The sequence below is a fragment of the Capra hircus genome, chromosome 27, assembly GCF_001704415.2.
Source record: "Capra hircus breed San Clemente chromosome 27, ASM170441v1, whole genome shotgun sequence".
NCBI lineage: Eukaryota > Metazoa > Chordata > Mammalia > Artiodactyla > Bovidae > Capra > Capra hircus.
In genome coordinates this window covers 13,423,997-13,438,613 of record NC_030834.1, presented here as the reverse complement: position 1 = coordinate 13,438,613, position 14,617 = coordinate 13,423,997, and the positions used below count along the sequence as shown (strand labels likewise).

Here is a 14,617-nt window from a genome sequence, read left to right as displayed (position 1 = left end):
CTCTTACACAGAAAGTGCCCTCACCCAAGAGGCTCCTCAGGTTGCTGCGATAACCTGGATGGTGCCGTGCGGCTACCTCTCCATCCAGCAGACCCAGCCTTTATGTCCCAGTGCTGGTTTACAAGTCCTCAGACTGCTGGTGCTCCACATTCTCATGGATGATTTATTCGTCTCTTTAGGGAAGTATATTTCTGCAAGGATCATGTCATTTGTGAGGCATATGGCAGGAGGGAGCTTTAGTTAAGGGGTGGTGAACTGAATTGCATCAGGTTTTGCTTTGGCGAAGACACCAGATGGATGCCTTTATGATGAAGCGGGTCTCCTCAGCCTTCTCTTTAATGCCTGTCTCCAACAGGTGTTTCCTCTAAGGCCTATCTGTTTTCCATAACGTCGGAATGAAGAAAGACGTTGTCTGTGACAGCTTGCGTACATAGATCATGCTTTTTATTATTATAGAAATGTGTATAGTGACTTATTTGCTACTCTGAGTCAAGTTAAAATGTGCTTGGAAGGAGATCATCTTCCATTTGCCAAAAAGGCATTTCATTTCCAGACCAAGGACTCTTTATTCATTATGGGGGGTGCGCTTGGGAGAGGAAGAATAGAGGAAGTGGCAAAAAAAAAAAAAAAGAGCTGAAGAAAGTGAGCAGAAGAGTGGGGCAGTTATTGTAGACTTGGGCGCCAAGGCCCACCTCCCAAAGGTAACTTAGCTACGCTATATTAGCACCTGAGGCATAGTGTCGAGGAAGCTACACATGGCAGGGAAAAAGGATTCTATGAATGAGTAATACAGCCTGTTCTCCAAGTCCTGATAAAAATCAAAACCAGATATGGGTCTTTGGTGTGTTCCCCTTAACGATCACCATGGTCCTGTTTAGCCATCACCGTTAAGAGTGTGCCTGTTTGGCTCTTAGGGTTCTGGGTTGGGGCTCATGACTTACGGATATTGAAACCACAAAAAGCCACGTTAATTTGAATGAACAAGGTAGCTCATTTTGGTCAAGCTGACTTTGAGGCTTATATTTCAACATCTTCTGGCTAGGTTGATGACTGGAATCACTAAGCCTGTAGGGAGATTAAATAGAGAGGAAAATTAGGAATTGCACCTAGTCCTTGGCTGATCTCATCAGCAATTAGCCTCTCTGCTTTTCCAAACCCTTCTGCCTCAAGCCTCCTACTTCAGCTTCTCTATCTGTGTCCTCTCTCTGTCACATTACTTTAGATCTGACATGTCAATCTAAGTTCCTTTGTCAGAAAAATTATGATTTTACATAGCAGTTTAGAAATTAACCTGGTCAAAGAGAGCAAAAATTGCTTGTTATTATGTTGGAGTCTGAGTCTTTGACCAAGCATCGAATAACAAGCTGTATTAATTCACAGAGAATACCCCCAGCCCTTCAGCACAAAGAGAAACAGGTCATATTACTCCATGGATGAATAGCAAAATCTCACAGGAGAATGCTGTCTTAAGCTACTGGTTACCAGGGCTGAACCCATAGTATGCCATGGTACAGTGTGTTGGAAAAGGCATAGTAACAGACGTGTTTAAATGAGTATAGGTAGCTAAGCAAGTAGTAACATTTCTGTGGTCAAAAAAGTGTGAAACACTGAATTATACAAATTTCAAATGATATCTTTTCTGTAAGACTTTTCAGAACCTTTCATATGCTAAGGTGTAGGGTAAATTTCAAAGAGGAGTTACTGTTCTCAAAATTTGTTTGCCTCCAGAAAACATTTCCTAGGGACTTCTCCAGTTGCTCACATTATGGAATATTTTGGAAAGGGTAATTGTGTTAGAATAGGGCTGACTAATACTGTGGTAGCAACCATGAAACCTTAGCGGCTTAGCACAACCCGTATTTCCTGTTCATGTTACATGTCCAGCATGGGCCAGGAAGGCAAGGAATCAGCTCCACATCATCACTCATATACTCAGGCTGGTCATCTCTGCAGCGGGTTAGGAGGAGGTATGGAGGCTCACCTGAGGACTTCTCCCTATGTCAGCCATCACCGCTCAACACGTCATTGGCCAGAACGAATCACGTGGCCTCACCTAACCTGTCCATCTGCTAAGGCAGGAAAGGAGAGTGGGAAATTGTGAATACCAGTAATCTCAACCTCATCAGTATATTCAAGTGTCAGGTTTACGGTCTGTTAGCTCTTTGACTTTTATCCGTGAACTAAGGGGTAAAGTCTCTGAAACAGACAGAAATGCTCAGCAGATATTTGAAATGCTCCCCGATTCCTCAGCCCCATAAAGCTTGCAGGAGCCCTGTGACTCGTTCTGGCCAGTGAAATGTGAGGTACAATGGCTGGTTGACTTGGGCCAAGGCAGTTAAATGCCTGAGCCTGACTCTCTTATCTCTTTCTCTTCTCTTGCCTTGATGGCAAGCAGGACATGAGTTCCAGGGGGGCATGCCAATCAATTTAATACAGTAGATCCTCTTTCCCTTTAAGACGCTGAGTGACTGTATGGAGCAGAGACACCTGTTCATCTCAGCAAAATGAATAGTGCGTGTGAGAAATAACCCGTGTTGGGTTAAGTCCCTGGGATTCTGAGGTTGTTTCTGCAGCCTGGGCCTGGATTCTCTCAACTTGAATAGTGCTTTCTAACCCAAACCTCTCAGTGATCCTTTTAGGGTGTCCCTTCTTCTCTCACAGGCACATATTCCTCAGGATGGGGGTAGAATTTTTCTAAGCCTCCTCCAGCCTTTTTGGTGATTGACTCTATGGCATGACAAGTGTTGTGGCTGACTGCAGTGTGGGGGTGATCACATGGAAGGATTTGCCAAGACTTAGACCAAGGTTTGAGCAAGTTTTAGTCAAATGCAGGCCAAGGAGATGCAAGCTGTAAAAGATGCAAAATGCATTTAATGAGTAAGGATGTTTCAACCGAGACCCATAAGAAAAGATCTGGACAGGAGAGGAGAAGAAAACAGGCTAAGGAGAGAGATATACCACTCATGATTGGATCTCCTAACCCTGTAAGTTCTAGATTCAGGTGCACAAAACATCTCTCATGAGCTCTCCCAAACAGCAGTAGCATCAAAACAGTAACAAAATTAAGGGAAAAACTTAAGCAGACATAACTACCTTTATTTATTTTTTTTTATTTTAATTTTTTATTTTTTTTAAATTTTAAAATCTTTAATTCTTACATGCGTTCCCAAACAACCTTTAGAACACATCTAATCTAAGGTAAAAAGAGAGACTGGTATGTCGCACACACACACACACACACACACACACACACACACACACACACACACACACACACATGCACATAGTTCTTGTTGGCTTTTGCCCAAAGTGCTTAATGTGCCTTCAACTCTGAAGACATTGACCCCTTGCTGTTCTTCAGACATGAATCTTTATTCTGGAGTCTCACAGACCTAAGGTTGCTTTCCTTGTGTTATTCACTTTGGGTTCAAGGCTCAACAAGTTTGGTATCGGGCATTGTTAACCAGAGCCCCGAGTGTTCCCAGGCTAACTGTCCCTTCTCCACATTTAGGAATTTTTTCTGCGAAACGGAAGAGGAGGTCGACCGCCTTGATAGCAGCGGCATGTTTCACTGGTGCAGAGCCACCCCTTTGAACAAGATGATTCTGGTAGGTGACCTGCAGCCAAACCTCAGATGAAATTGAGCTCCTCTTAGGGTAGACGGTGTCCTCCTACTAATCATAAGCACCTGCCCTTTCTCTTTGTAAACTGTGCATTTTGAAGGAAAAATATAACCTCACGAGCCATCTAAATGTATGCAGGGTATCAGGTGGGGCGTTTGACAACAACCTTGTGGGTAATACGCCAGCGTTTAAAACACTTTAGCTCAGATTCTTCAACCACTTTCTTCTTCCTTTAATAGTTCAGCTGAGTCAGTTATTCAGAATAATGTTCTCCTGAAACTTTGCTGTTTTCTAGTAAATCTGGTTAATTTACATGCACCAGGGGAACATACTATTTTCAAGAATTCTGCAGTCTTTCCTTTTTTTTAAAGTAGATAAATGTTTCCTTAATTTATTGTTTTCAAAGTTGGGATTTTTTTATGGTATTTTTTCTTAAAGCTGGTTGTACGTATACTGAGTGTATTAGCCAAGGAATGAGCTCTGTAATGCTTGGTCCTCCCACACCACACAGCATGAGTGAATCCGTATAGACGTAGAATTCTGTCCTTGACTCTGTCCTCCCAAGGAGACAAACTTAACTCAGTTCAGTGAAATGCCAGCAACCAAGATGTAAACATCTCAAATCCTAATCCCAGGCTCTGACACCCACTTTCTTTTTCTCCATCTATTCTCAGAGTTGGAAACTCAAGTACAATATCACTGGTTTACTTTTCAAGGAGTAGCTGGTAAATTTGACTAACAAAAAGTTATTTTTTTAATTTAAAATAAGCCAATAAAACTTTACTTACATGTTGTAAGAACCCTGTGTAATTTGTTCAGCTAGGACTAATTGATAACTATGTATTTTTCTTGCTTTCCAAAAATAGTTTAGTTCACTTTTTTCTGTTACACACACACACACGCACGCACGTATGCAAACCTTGTGCTCAGTGCCAATGTCCTGACAAAATATGTTCCATTTCTTGTAAAAAGCATAATCAATCATTTTATCAGAAGCACAAAGTTGTCAGAGCTGTCTTATCAACTGGAAAACTATTAGGACTGCTGAAGCTCATCATTTTAGAGAGTATGTCTTATTTTAAACGAAACAAACATCCGTTGAGCAGGAAGGCAAACATGTTTTCAGTGGGAGGGACATCTTTAGAAAGGTTGGGAGGTGACTGCAGATGGAAGCATTCAAGAGACCAAGAGATGGAAATAGCAGATGTTTCTTTATCCCCTGTTTAGTAAGTCCCCAGACAGCTTGCTCTGAGAGATGTCCCCTTATGGCACTCGATGTGAAATATAACCGAGTCTTCTGATGAATTTAGACAGGCTTCTAGTTTAAGAGGTTCTGAGAGTTTTGAAACTGTGACCATAGAAGAGAAATGTACAGGTTGCAAGTTTCCTGCCAACTTTGAACTTGGTTCGGTTTGCAGAAAAGTCAAGCAGAAGTTGTCAATTTGTTACTTGGAGCAAATAGGGCACTCCCCACTTTCCTACCGAAGCCACCATCTTTCTCAATGGGAAGACAGTTTTGTGCCACAGTTCCCTGGAGAAATTGTCTTGCTCAGTTCAGTTGCTCAGTCGTGTCCGACTCTTTGCCACCCCATGAATCGCAGCATGCCAGGCCTCCCTGTCCATCACCAACTCCCGGAGTTCACTCAGACTCACGTCCATCGAGTCAGTGATGCCATCCAGCCATCTCATCCTCTGTCGTCCCCTTCTCCTCCTGCCCCCAATCCCTCCCAGCATCAGAGTCTTTTCCAATGAATCAACCCTTCACATGAGGCAGCCAAAGTACTGGGGTTTGAGCTTTAGCATCATTCCTTCCAAAGAAATCCCAGGGCTGATCTCCTTCAGAATGGACTAACTGTACCCATTAATGCCCTGCGCCATGTATCTTGTTCCTAATTGTTTTGTTCTACTCAGAAGAGCAATTTCTGGACTTCAGAGCTGTTCCATTAAATACCATTAGAGGCGTCATTATTCAAGTTAAAACTAATCGGATTAGCCAGAGACAATTATTTAATGGATTTGGTTAAGATTCATATCACTTTCTAGAAAGGATCTCCAGACCAGTAGCTTCATGTCCCCTCACGGGACCATTCCCTTCAGAAAGAGTATTTCCCAGTCTATGCTAATAGAACAATCTCTAATTGTTGCGATATCAGATGTGACTTATCTATCTTGTTAAATTTCAGCAGCTCCTGTTTCACAGACGCTTGTCCTTTAACCAGCGATGGACTGGCATAAGGATGAATGATACATCCCTTTGAAATATTTTGAGTCTTCATCTACTCAGGAATGTAGAACACTCTCAAGCAGGAAGGACTTGTCAATACATTTAGCAAGTTTTCTACCAGTTTCCAAGAGTCCTTCTCTGAAAATCTAGGAATTCAGTGTGATTCAGATTGGATTAAATGGTTATTGAAAACAGTTAAAGACAGAAGTACTGAAATTTCAACATATTATCCCATTTCCACAACAGAATTAACTTTTATTTTTAAATCATTTAAATGTAAAGAAATTGGGGGTTAGAGAGGCTAGCTCGTTTATGGTCACACATGAATAAAAACCAGAATACAAAATCGGTGCTTTTTCTACTCGTCCCAGCACCATGAGAGACGACATTGACTCATTCGCTGAAATCAATCACAGAGACTTAAAATGTTTCTTTCAGAAATATTCCTTTAAAAAATATTCCTTTAAATAAAAGTGACACTTACCGTTTTTAAAAGTCTCTGTGAATGTGGGAGAAACCTGATCTAAATATCCATCACATATATTGTTTTGTCTTCAGCTTAAAAGTATAGGGGAGATGCTAAAAATTGGCCATACTGCTAAGATTCTGAGGACATAGTCAGATGACTGAGATGAAATAGAATGTTTGTAACCTTTTATTGTGTGTATTTTTCATGATAAATTTCCTCAACTCTGGAGTTCTCTTGAATCCATTCAATGTAGCAGGTGGAACCACATGAAGTTGCCAATAGTCAACCGTTTTTGACCCAGAAGAAGGCAATTTCGTATGGTTCAAACTAATATACGTGTTTTCATATGTATAAAAATCCACTGAAATCTGCATCATACTGAACAACGTGGTGTAATTTTCAAGATTCACTAGAAAACATAAGTTTAGCAACAGGATTGGAAAGTTTTAAGTTTTCAGGGAGTTACACGATAGCATGTGTGTGTGTGTGTGTGTGTGTGTGTGTGTGTTGCTCAGTCACATCTGACTCTTTGCAACCCCGTAGACTGTAGCCAGCCAGGCTCCTGTGTCCATGGAATTCTCCAGATAAGAATACCGGAATGGGTTGCCATTCCCTTCTCTAGGGGATCTTCCCGACCCAGGGATCAAACTCAGGTCTCCTGTATCACAGGCAGATTCTTTACCATCTGAGCTACCAGGGAAGCCCACCATAGCATATATGAGTCTAAAAACATGTAATGAAAATGAGAGCTATTTTCCCCATTTGGTTCAGTGGTTTCACAACTTGAGGAATGATACCAATCTGAGTTTTCACTGAGGCACTCCAAGCTAATATAAAACTGGAAAAAGTGAAATAAGCAGGAGCACCATGAAAAGATATAAAGTATAATTGTCCATGTTCCATGTTATGAGGAGGATTTGCAGAATCTGATTACTGTTATGAAAGTGCTAGTGTTAATATACCTGGAAGAGCTGGAATGTGGGGAAGGAGCCTTCTTTAAGGGACTGTCATCTTGTTTCTAAAAATGACCAGAATCTGGCCTGCTTATGCTTAGAAACGAACTGACAAGGCAAAATACGAGTTTCGGAACCACATTGTAGCATGTGTCTTTGGAGATGCCCACTCGACACTGATGGGACTTCGGAACTTTGTAATGCCGTTGAGAGCTAGCAACTATACCCGTCAGGAGCTGAAAGACATTGTGTTCATTGGGTCTCTGGATTACCTGCAGAGAGAATGGCGATTTATCCGGAATTTTCCCCAGATATACATTCTGCCTGTAAGTGTCACAGTAAGGAATAGTGAATGGTTATAATGATAATAATAATAACATTGTATTATTATATATTATATATATATTATAATACTTGTTAGGATTAATCATAATAATAATAATACATCAATAATGTATTATACAGTATTTTATACAATTATACAGTGCTTACTGGTATCAGAAATGATTTGAAGCAGGTTGCACATACTAATTCACTTAACCCTCCAAATAACCCCATAGTATAAATTTTAAAGATGCTGAACTGTAAGCACAGAGAAAGGAAGTTACCTGTCCAAGTTTACACAGTGGATAAGTAGCTGGACTAGGATTTAAATCGAGATATTTTCATGTTTATATTAATGACCATGTGTGTGGCCTTTATGTAAAGAGTTTCTCTGCACTTCTGAATCTGATTCTGGCCTAGTGTGCACACCTGAGCTGATCCTAGCCAGCCTTTCTAGCCTGCGCTTTAACTTTCTCACTGTTTCTGCAAACTCATCTTTTATGGACCACATAATGCCATGAGGCCTTGATAGATGTATGAAAAGGAGGAATTCTGAGAAATGGGTCCATTAGTCACCTGTGGTACTGTGGGTTGTAATTGCCTTTGCTCTGAACCAACATAGATCTGTATCTCATTATAGGCCAGCATTTTCCTGGATTAAAATATACATAGGCAGTGTGAGATGCACCAAAGCATTTGATTTTTCAAGAAATGCTATCAATATATCAGAAATATTCTTTAAAAGCAGTTGTCTCAGGAAGCAAGTTGTATTGCTTTTTAAAAAGTCACCACAAAATTCCCTGTACCACCTCAGTCTGTAGAAAGGGAGGAAAGAAAATGACCAAAAGTCTCCAGATTCAGCTGGTGTCAGGAATCACCAGTAACTGCATCTCAGCCACCTAATGGTGGGACCAGCTCTCTCCCTATTTCTCCACCAAAGGAGCAACTGCCACTTTACTAATTAATCCAGGTTCCAGGTGGGGCCACCTACAAGCACAATTGTGAGGATGCAGAGGTGACCTTTAGATCTTTAGATGTGATGTTTTCCTCACCACTGTTATGCTTAGCTGTTGTTCAGTAGCTCAGGTGTGACTGACTCTTTGTGACCCCATGGACTGCAGCATACAGGGCTTCCCTGTCCTTCATTATCTCCGGGCATTTGCTCAAATTCATGTCCATTGAATTGACAATGCCTTCCAACCATCTCATCCTCTGTTGCCCCCTTCTCCTCCCACTCGAGTCATCTAGGTGACTTGATGCAAGCTTTGGTTCAGAAGCCTGCATCATCCCCAGTGCCGCAGCACCTTCTGAGAAGTGTCCTCTCACCCAATTTTCTCTCCTTAGGGATCTGCGCTCTATTCCGTAGACCTCCATGCGGTCAACATAGAGGCGTGTTCCATGTGTGCTGTCTTATCCTCCTCCTGTAAGTCACCCAGTAGCCCGACTCTGGTGGACACAGAGCCCATCATGGCCACGCTCAACATCGGATACCTGAGAATTAGCTGCTCGGCCCAGACACCCTCAGGGCCACGTAAGGACCACACCCCGATAGAAAGGGGCTGGAGAGGATAGGATGAGCAAAGAGTCAACTCCTCTCTAAAAAACGCTCAGGATGGGGAGGAGGAGAAATGGAGCCGGATGGCTTGGAAAATCCCTTCCAGCTCTGAGAATTCTGTACTAGGATTAGTGGTTAGTGGACAGTTCAGTCCTGGGGAACCCAAGTCCAGTGAAAAGTGATGTCCATCTCCTAACTGGAATGTGCCTAAGACTGTTTTCTCATATTAAGGAAAATCATGGAGTCATAAGTGCTGTTTATTGTTATGAATTAATTATTAGTGAACATAGCCATTGGTATTTCATTATTGTTAATAACAAGTATTATTGTTGCCAGTTAGTTCTTGTTGGAGCTAGTAGATATTCAAGTTACTATTCTTAGTTTTGTGCTTGGAGAGAATGAAGCCTAACTCTCTTTCAGTCTTCAAGATACTTTCACTACATGAATTTTTAGAAGATTAGCACTAAAGTCCTTTTCAATTTCTATAAACTAAAAGTGTCACATTTCAGCTTCAGGTTGGGAAGAGATGGTGAGAAGTGGGGAAGTTGCTTCAGGATGGGGTTTGCGTCTCTTCCTCCTTTGTACTCCTCTCAGTACAGTTAGGGTCCTTCTGTAGATGCCTGAAGTGAAAGTTGTTCAGTTGTGTCCAACTCTTTGTGACCCCTTGGACTGTACAGTCCATGGAATTCTCCAGGCCAGAATACTAGAGTGGGTAGCCTTTCCCTTCTTCAGGGGATCTTCCCAACCCAGGGATCGAACCCAGGTCTCCCGCATTGCAGGCGGATTTTTACCAGCTGAGTTACCAGGGAAGACCTTGGGAAGCACCTGTGGATGCGTAACACGCACTTATTAAGTCAAAGTAAGTGAGCCAGTAGGTGGACTCTGAGGAGTTTCCGTGCACCTCACTTGCCCAAAATGTGCTTCAGGTATATTCCTGTGGCAGACTGGTGGCTTTCCTTCTCCCCGAATTGGGAAAAGGCTTAGCTATCAGTCCATTTCTAAAAACTGATGACTAGCCACTTAACTTAATATGAAAATATTATTGGTGAATAATTTTCAGTATTTAGAACAGATTCTCAGTTCATGAAGTGAACACAACCCTTGGTTGGCGATGCCTTCCAACCCCAGATCCACCTGTTTCCCTTGGGGATGTGGATGCTTCGTATTAAGATAGGGCACTCCATCCTCCAACCCCGTGGCTTGCTGACCACAGCTGTCCTACTTCACATGGAGCTGGAAGAGGGCAGATAGTCCAGGCTTCACAAAGCTTTCACAGTCATGACAGCGGATGAACATGTTCACGAGTGAAATCAGGAAACCAAAAGACCACTCTGTGACTCCTAGTACTGTTGCTAGGAAAGAAAATTGAGGGCTCTTGGGACAAAGGAATAAATGAATAATCTCGTCAAGTCTTTGGTGGATGAATTAAGTCAGCTACTGCATGGACCTGCACTGCACAGCCAAACACCACTCAACCTAAACCAGAGTTTCAGGGGTTTTTGTTAAGTGAAACTAATAGCAAAGCAGTTCCTGAATATCAAGTTACATTGAAAATCCTCGCTAAGAAAATGTGAGCCATACCTTTGCTGAGCTAATCTGGAGATGCATAAAAATGACATTGTGTTCTGTACATCAGTCCTTCGCAATTAGGGTACTCAGATTTACACAAAATTTGTATGGTGTGTGTGTGTGTGTGTGTGTGTGTGTGTATCGTGCTTTCAACTTTCTCAAATTGGACAGAGAAGTATTCACTCTGAAGGCAATGTCATCAATATACAGATGAAAATGCTCACTCAGTAACAGCTGGGGGTGGACTGTCATAAGCCACCTAGCTAATCATCGGGTGACTTGTCCTTCTATTATTTTTTAATCTTACATCCTATACAGGCTAAACCATATAGAAACCTATGATTTTACTTCTAGATTCTTTTTATTATGTATCTAGGGATTCTTATCCTCTCATTTATGCATTTATTCATTCAACAAGAATATATTCACTTTGTACGTGTCACACACTCTGCTGCAGGCTAGGTTCCCCTTAAAGGAGCACATGATGGATTTAGTAGAGAGAGAGAGAAAGAGAGAGAGAGAAAAGAGGGGAAAAGGGTTGGAAGGGAGAAAGAGATGATGAAGGGATGTCAGAGTGTTTGAATCAGCATGAAGTATGAGTAGGTACTCTCCCCAATGACAAAAGGGACAGTTTAGAGAAAAGCATATCGGGTAGACCTTGCATATTTCCTTGCGTGGTTGTCAATACACCCATTGTGTGATAAGGAAATAGAGGTCTGGACAGGCTTTCCTGTGCTACCTAAGAGAGGTAGCCAGCAGTACACTCACGTTGCGCACACATGGGGATAGCCAAAGACTGTCACTCAGAAACCTCATCAGTTGTTCTGGCATCACAGGAATCTCCCTGGAGTTTGTGTAGAGAAATTCCCAACCCTCAGAGAAGCCTGATCAGTTCTCTTAACCATTCTTCCCATTTCATACTAATACTCCCCTTGCACCAGACCAAGCAGGTGGCAATGGGAATTATCACCTCCAAGAACTGAGAGTATAAACGATCGTGAAATTCTACAATTTCACAATTGTAGAAGGGAGGGAGATGAAGGGAGGGAGAAAAGCTCTTCCACGCTGAGCACCAACGTGTGCCTAGCATCCTGGCAATTTTCTTCTCCTTTCTCTAAGACAGTGGTTCCCAACCAGGGGCAGTTTTACCCCCATAGGTCAGCTGACAATGTCTGGAGACAGTTTTGGTTATCATGACTTGGGGGGTGGTGCTGTTGGCATCTAGTGGATAGAGGTCAGAGATGCTGCTAAAATCCTGCAGCGCACAAGTGCGAAATGGCGATAGGATCAAGACTGAGAACTCTTGCTCCGGACATGTCTGCTGAGCCTTTTGTGGCATCAGCGGGCTTTTCCATGTCTTCATGATCATGCCAAAGTCACACATAAACCTATCTAGGACCAGCAATGCTGTTCATTCAGTGGTCCCCCGAGGGACCTTGGACATGGAAGGACAGAGAGACTGAAGACTCGCTAAAGGACGACATCATGGAAAGCTTTAGATTTTTCAGCTGATGCTCTAATTACTGCCCTGTCATGTCTCAAGAACAGGTTGGCAAACCTAGGTACTGAACTAAATAATCTGTGACATAATCTAAACATATAACGGTAATTAAGTCTGACAACTTAATATGCTACTGAAATTTAAACGTACAGCAGTAATCTACAATTAAGCAATCTTTTGTAATAGCACCCTGCCAGCCTGGAAGATTTCAGGTATAATACTGTATACTACTAGGTGGCAAAAATATTGACATTAGTAGAATGAACCCAGGCTGACATCAGATACATATTCAAATTACCATTCACATTAACCATTACTTTACAAGGAAGGATGGAGTTCAGGCAGAAACTGTTTCTGTGCCCCAGCTGGTGTCAGAGAAGATACTTACACAGTTACGCCAGCTGATGTGGACATGTCTCTATCCAAGAAGAACATTTGCCTCTGAAAGTCGGGATTTTCCAAACCCTTTTAGAGGGAATTGGAATCAGAAAGTGGAATTTGAAGGAGGATTTCCCCTTTGAGGGAAACTGATCTCAGTGTTTTATTGAAAATGCCAACCCAACATGGTATATTTTAACAGGGCTACAAAGAAGCCCTGCAAAGAACATGGGCTTTGAAATAAGTACTAATTGGTATGTAAGAACCCACCCATCCTTTGCAAGCCATATAATCTTGGGCAAAGTATATAAACCTTGAGTCAGTTTCCTTGTCTTCAAAGGTGATCTCACACAACATAATTTATTCCATGTCACCATTCAATGTCATCATTCTTACTTCCTTGCTGTTTCTACTGTTCACAACAGCCAGAGGGATTTTTTGCAAGTATTTATTTGATAATGTCAGTTTCCTCCTTTCAATCCTATAATGGCGACCCATAACAATCATAGGAAAACCATAGAGGGTCTTGCAGGCCAGTAAGGAGCTTGAACTTCCTCCTCGTTCAGCCTGTTTATACTGGCTCTTTCCTGCCTTTAGTCCCCTCTGGTTGGATGTCTTTTGCTCATCACTCAGGATGGCATTTCAATGTCAGAGAAACCTCTTCACACCCTAAGTAAGGCCACCTCCCTTGTCAGTCCTGAAAACTTGGGTTTTTTCATACTGCTCTTCACTATCTGAACATATTTTGTTTATTTGCAACACGTAGTAATTGGGGAAAGGACTGTTCACAGTTCTAACCTGGAGCTGATACTCCTTAAAGAATCGTAGACAGAGGACAGGTAAGAAGGAGATGAGGGTGGAAAGAAGGAAGAGAGGGAGGGAAGAAGGAAGGAAGGAAGGGACATAAAGCAGATAAAACACCTCGTATGGCTCTGAAAATCAAATAGAATCTCAGTTCCCCCAAGCCTCTCTGCATTATGACAATCCCAGAAATTTAGGAAAAAGAGTGGAGTGTATTCAGATCCCATCAGCAATAAGATTTCCCAGTGAGTTTGGATATCTGATCTCTAGCCATCACGCAAACCCTCCTCTTTAATAGCTGTGTGGATGAGGTTTGCCCCAGGCCTTCTGTTTCCTCGCAGAAAGCTAAAGGGGTTTGCTGAAGTCCTAAGGCCATTTGCTTCTGGTTCTAACTTCTGTGTTGCCCCCGGCCCCGTGTTGCTTCTGTGTTCACCCTAAATCTACTCAGCATTTTGGTGGCAATCAGAAATGTGCTCAGCTCTACTCCGCATTAACCAGGAGTGGCCCTTTTTCTGACTTTCTGGGGAAGGTGGGAGAAGCGGTAAACCCTGCAGAGCTTAGCATTCCATCTGGGAACAAAACCGCCCTCTGGATTTCCCCTTTTCTCCACCCTGTCTCAGTGTCCAGTGTCCCAGTGACCATGCCTCGGTCTGTTTCGCAGACTCTCTTACCAAACCAAATTTGTTCATCTCATGCTCCCTCCCCACTATTTCCCTGGCTTGGGAAACAAAAGATTCTCCACATATTTCACCTTCTTCCAAGGCAACAGAGAATCTTGATGACAAATAGACTGTTAAGTTTCACGATATTTTCTCCCTCTTACATGCATAGTGTTCTCAGTAAAGTTCAAGAAAGGTAACAAGCATTTTTTTGGTTATTTAGGCTGCACTGGCGTCAGTTGGGGCACACGGCACTTGAGATCTTTAGTTTCAGAATGTGAGATCTAGTTCTCTGACCAGGGATTGAACCTGGGCCCCCTGCATTGGGAGCCCAGAGTAATAGCCACTGGGCTACCAGGGAAGTCCCTAAGCAGCAGTTTTAAAGCAGAACTCCTGAGGAGAGCATCATGTATTTGTTTTGCTTGGTTGTGTTTCTTTGCTTTTAATCAGGATCCTAGATTCCTATTTCTCTCTTCCGTTTTCTTTCTATACCTTTTTTGAGGGTTTAACTTGGCGACCAAGACTCTGGTGTCATTCTTGTTTTCGAAACTCCTCATTTGT

At 42.3% G+C, this 14,617-nt stretch overlaps 1 protein-coding gene across 1 annotated transcript in view; it reads left to right on the top strand.

The window, feature by feature from the left end:
* The window catches only part of KCNU1 (potassium calcium-activated channel subfamily U member 1), a 143,480-nt gene that overhangs the window by 113,491 nt on the left and 15,372 nt on the right, over positions 1-14,617 (top strand). Inside the window, exons 20-22 of the mRNA XM_005698822.2 lie at positions 3,512-3,608; positions 7,371-7,595; positions 8,938-9,124. Of these exons, the coding sequence (XP_005698879.1) occupies positions 3,512-3,608; positions 7,371-7,595; positions 8,938-9,124 (509 nt within the window). The remainder of the gene's footprint in view (positions 1-3,511; positions 3,609-7,370; positions 7,596-8,937; positions 9,125-14,617) is intronic.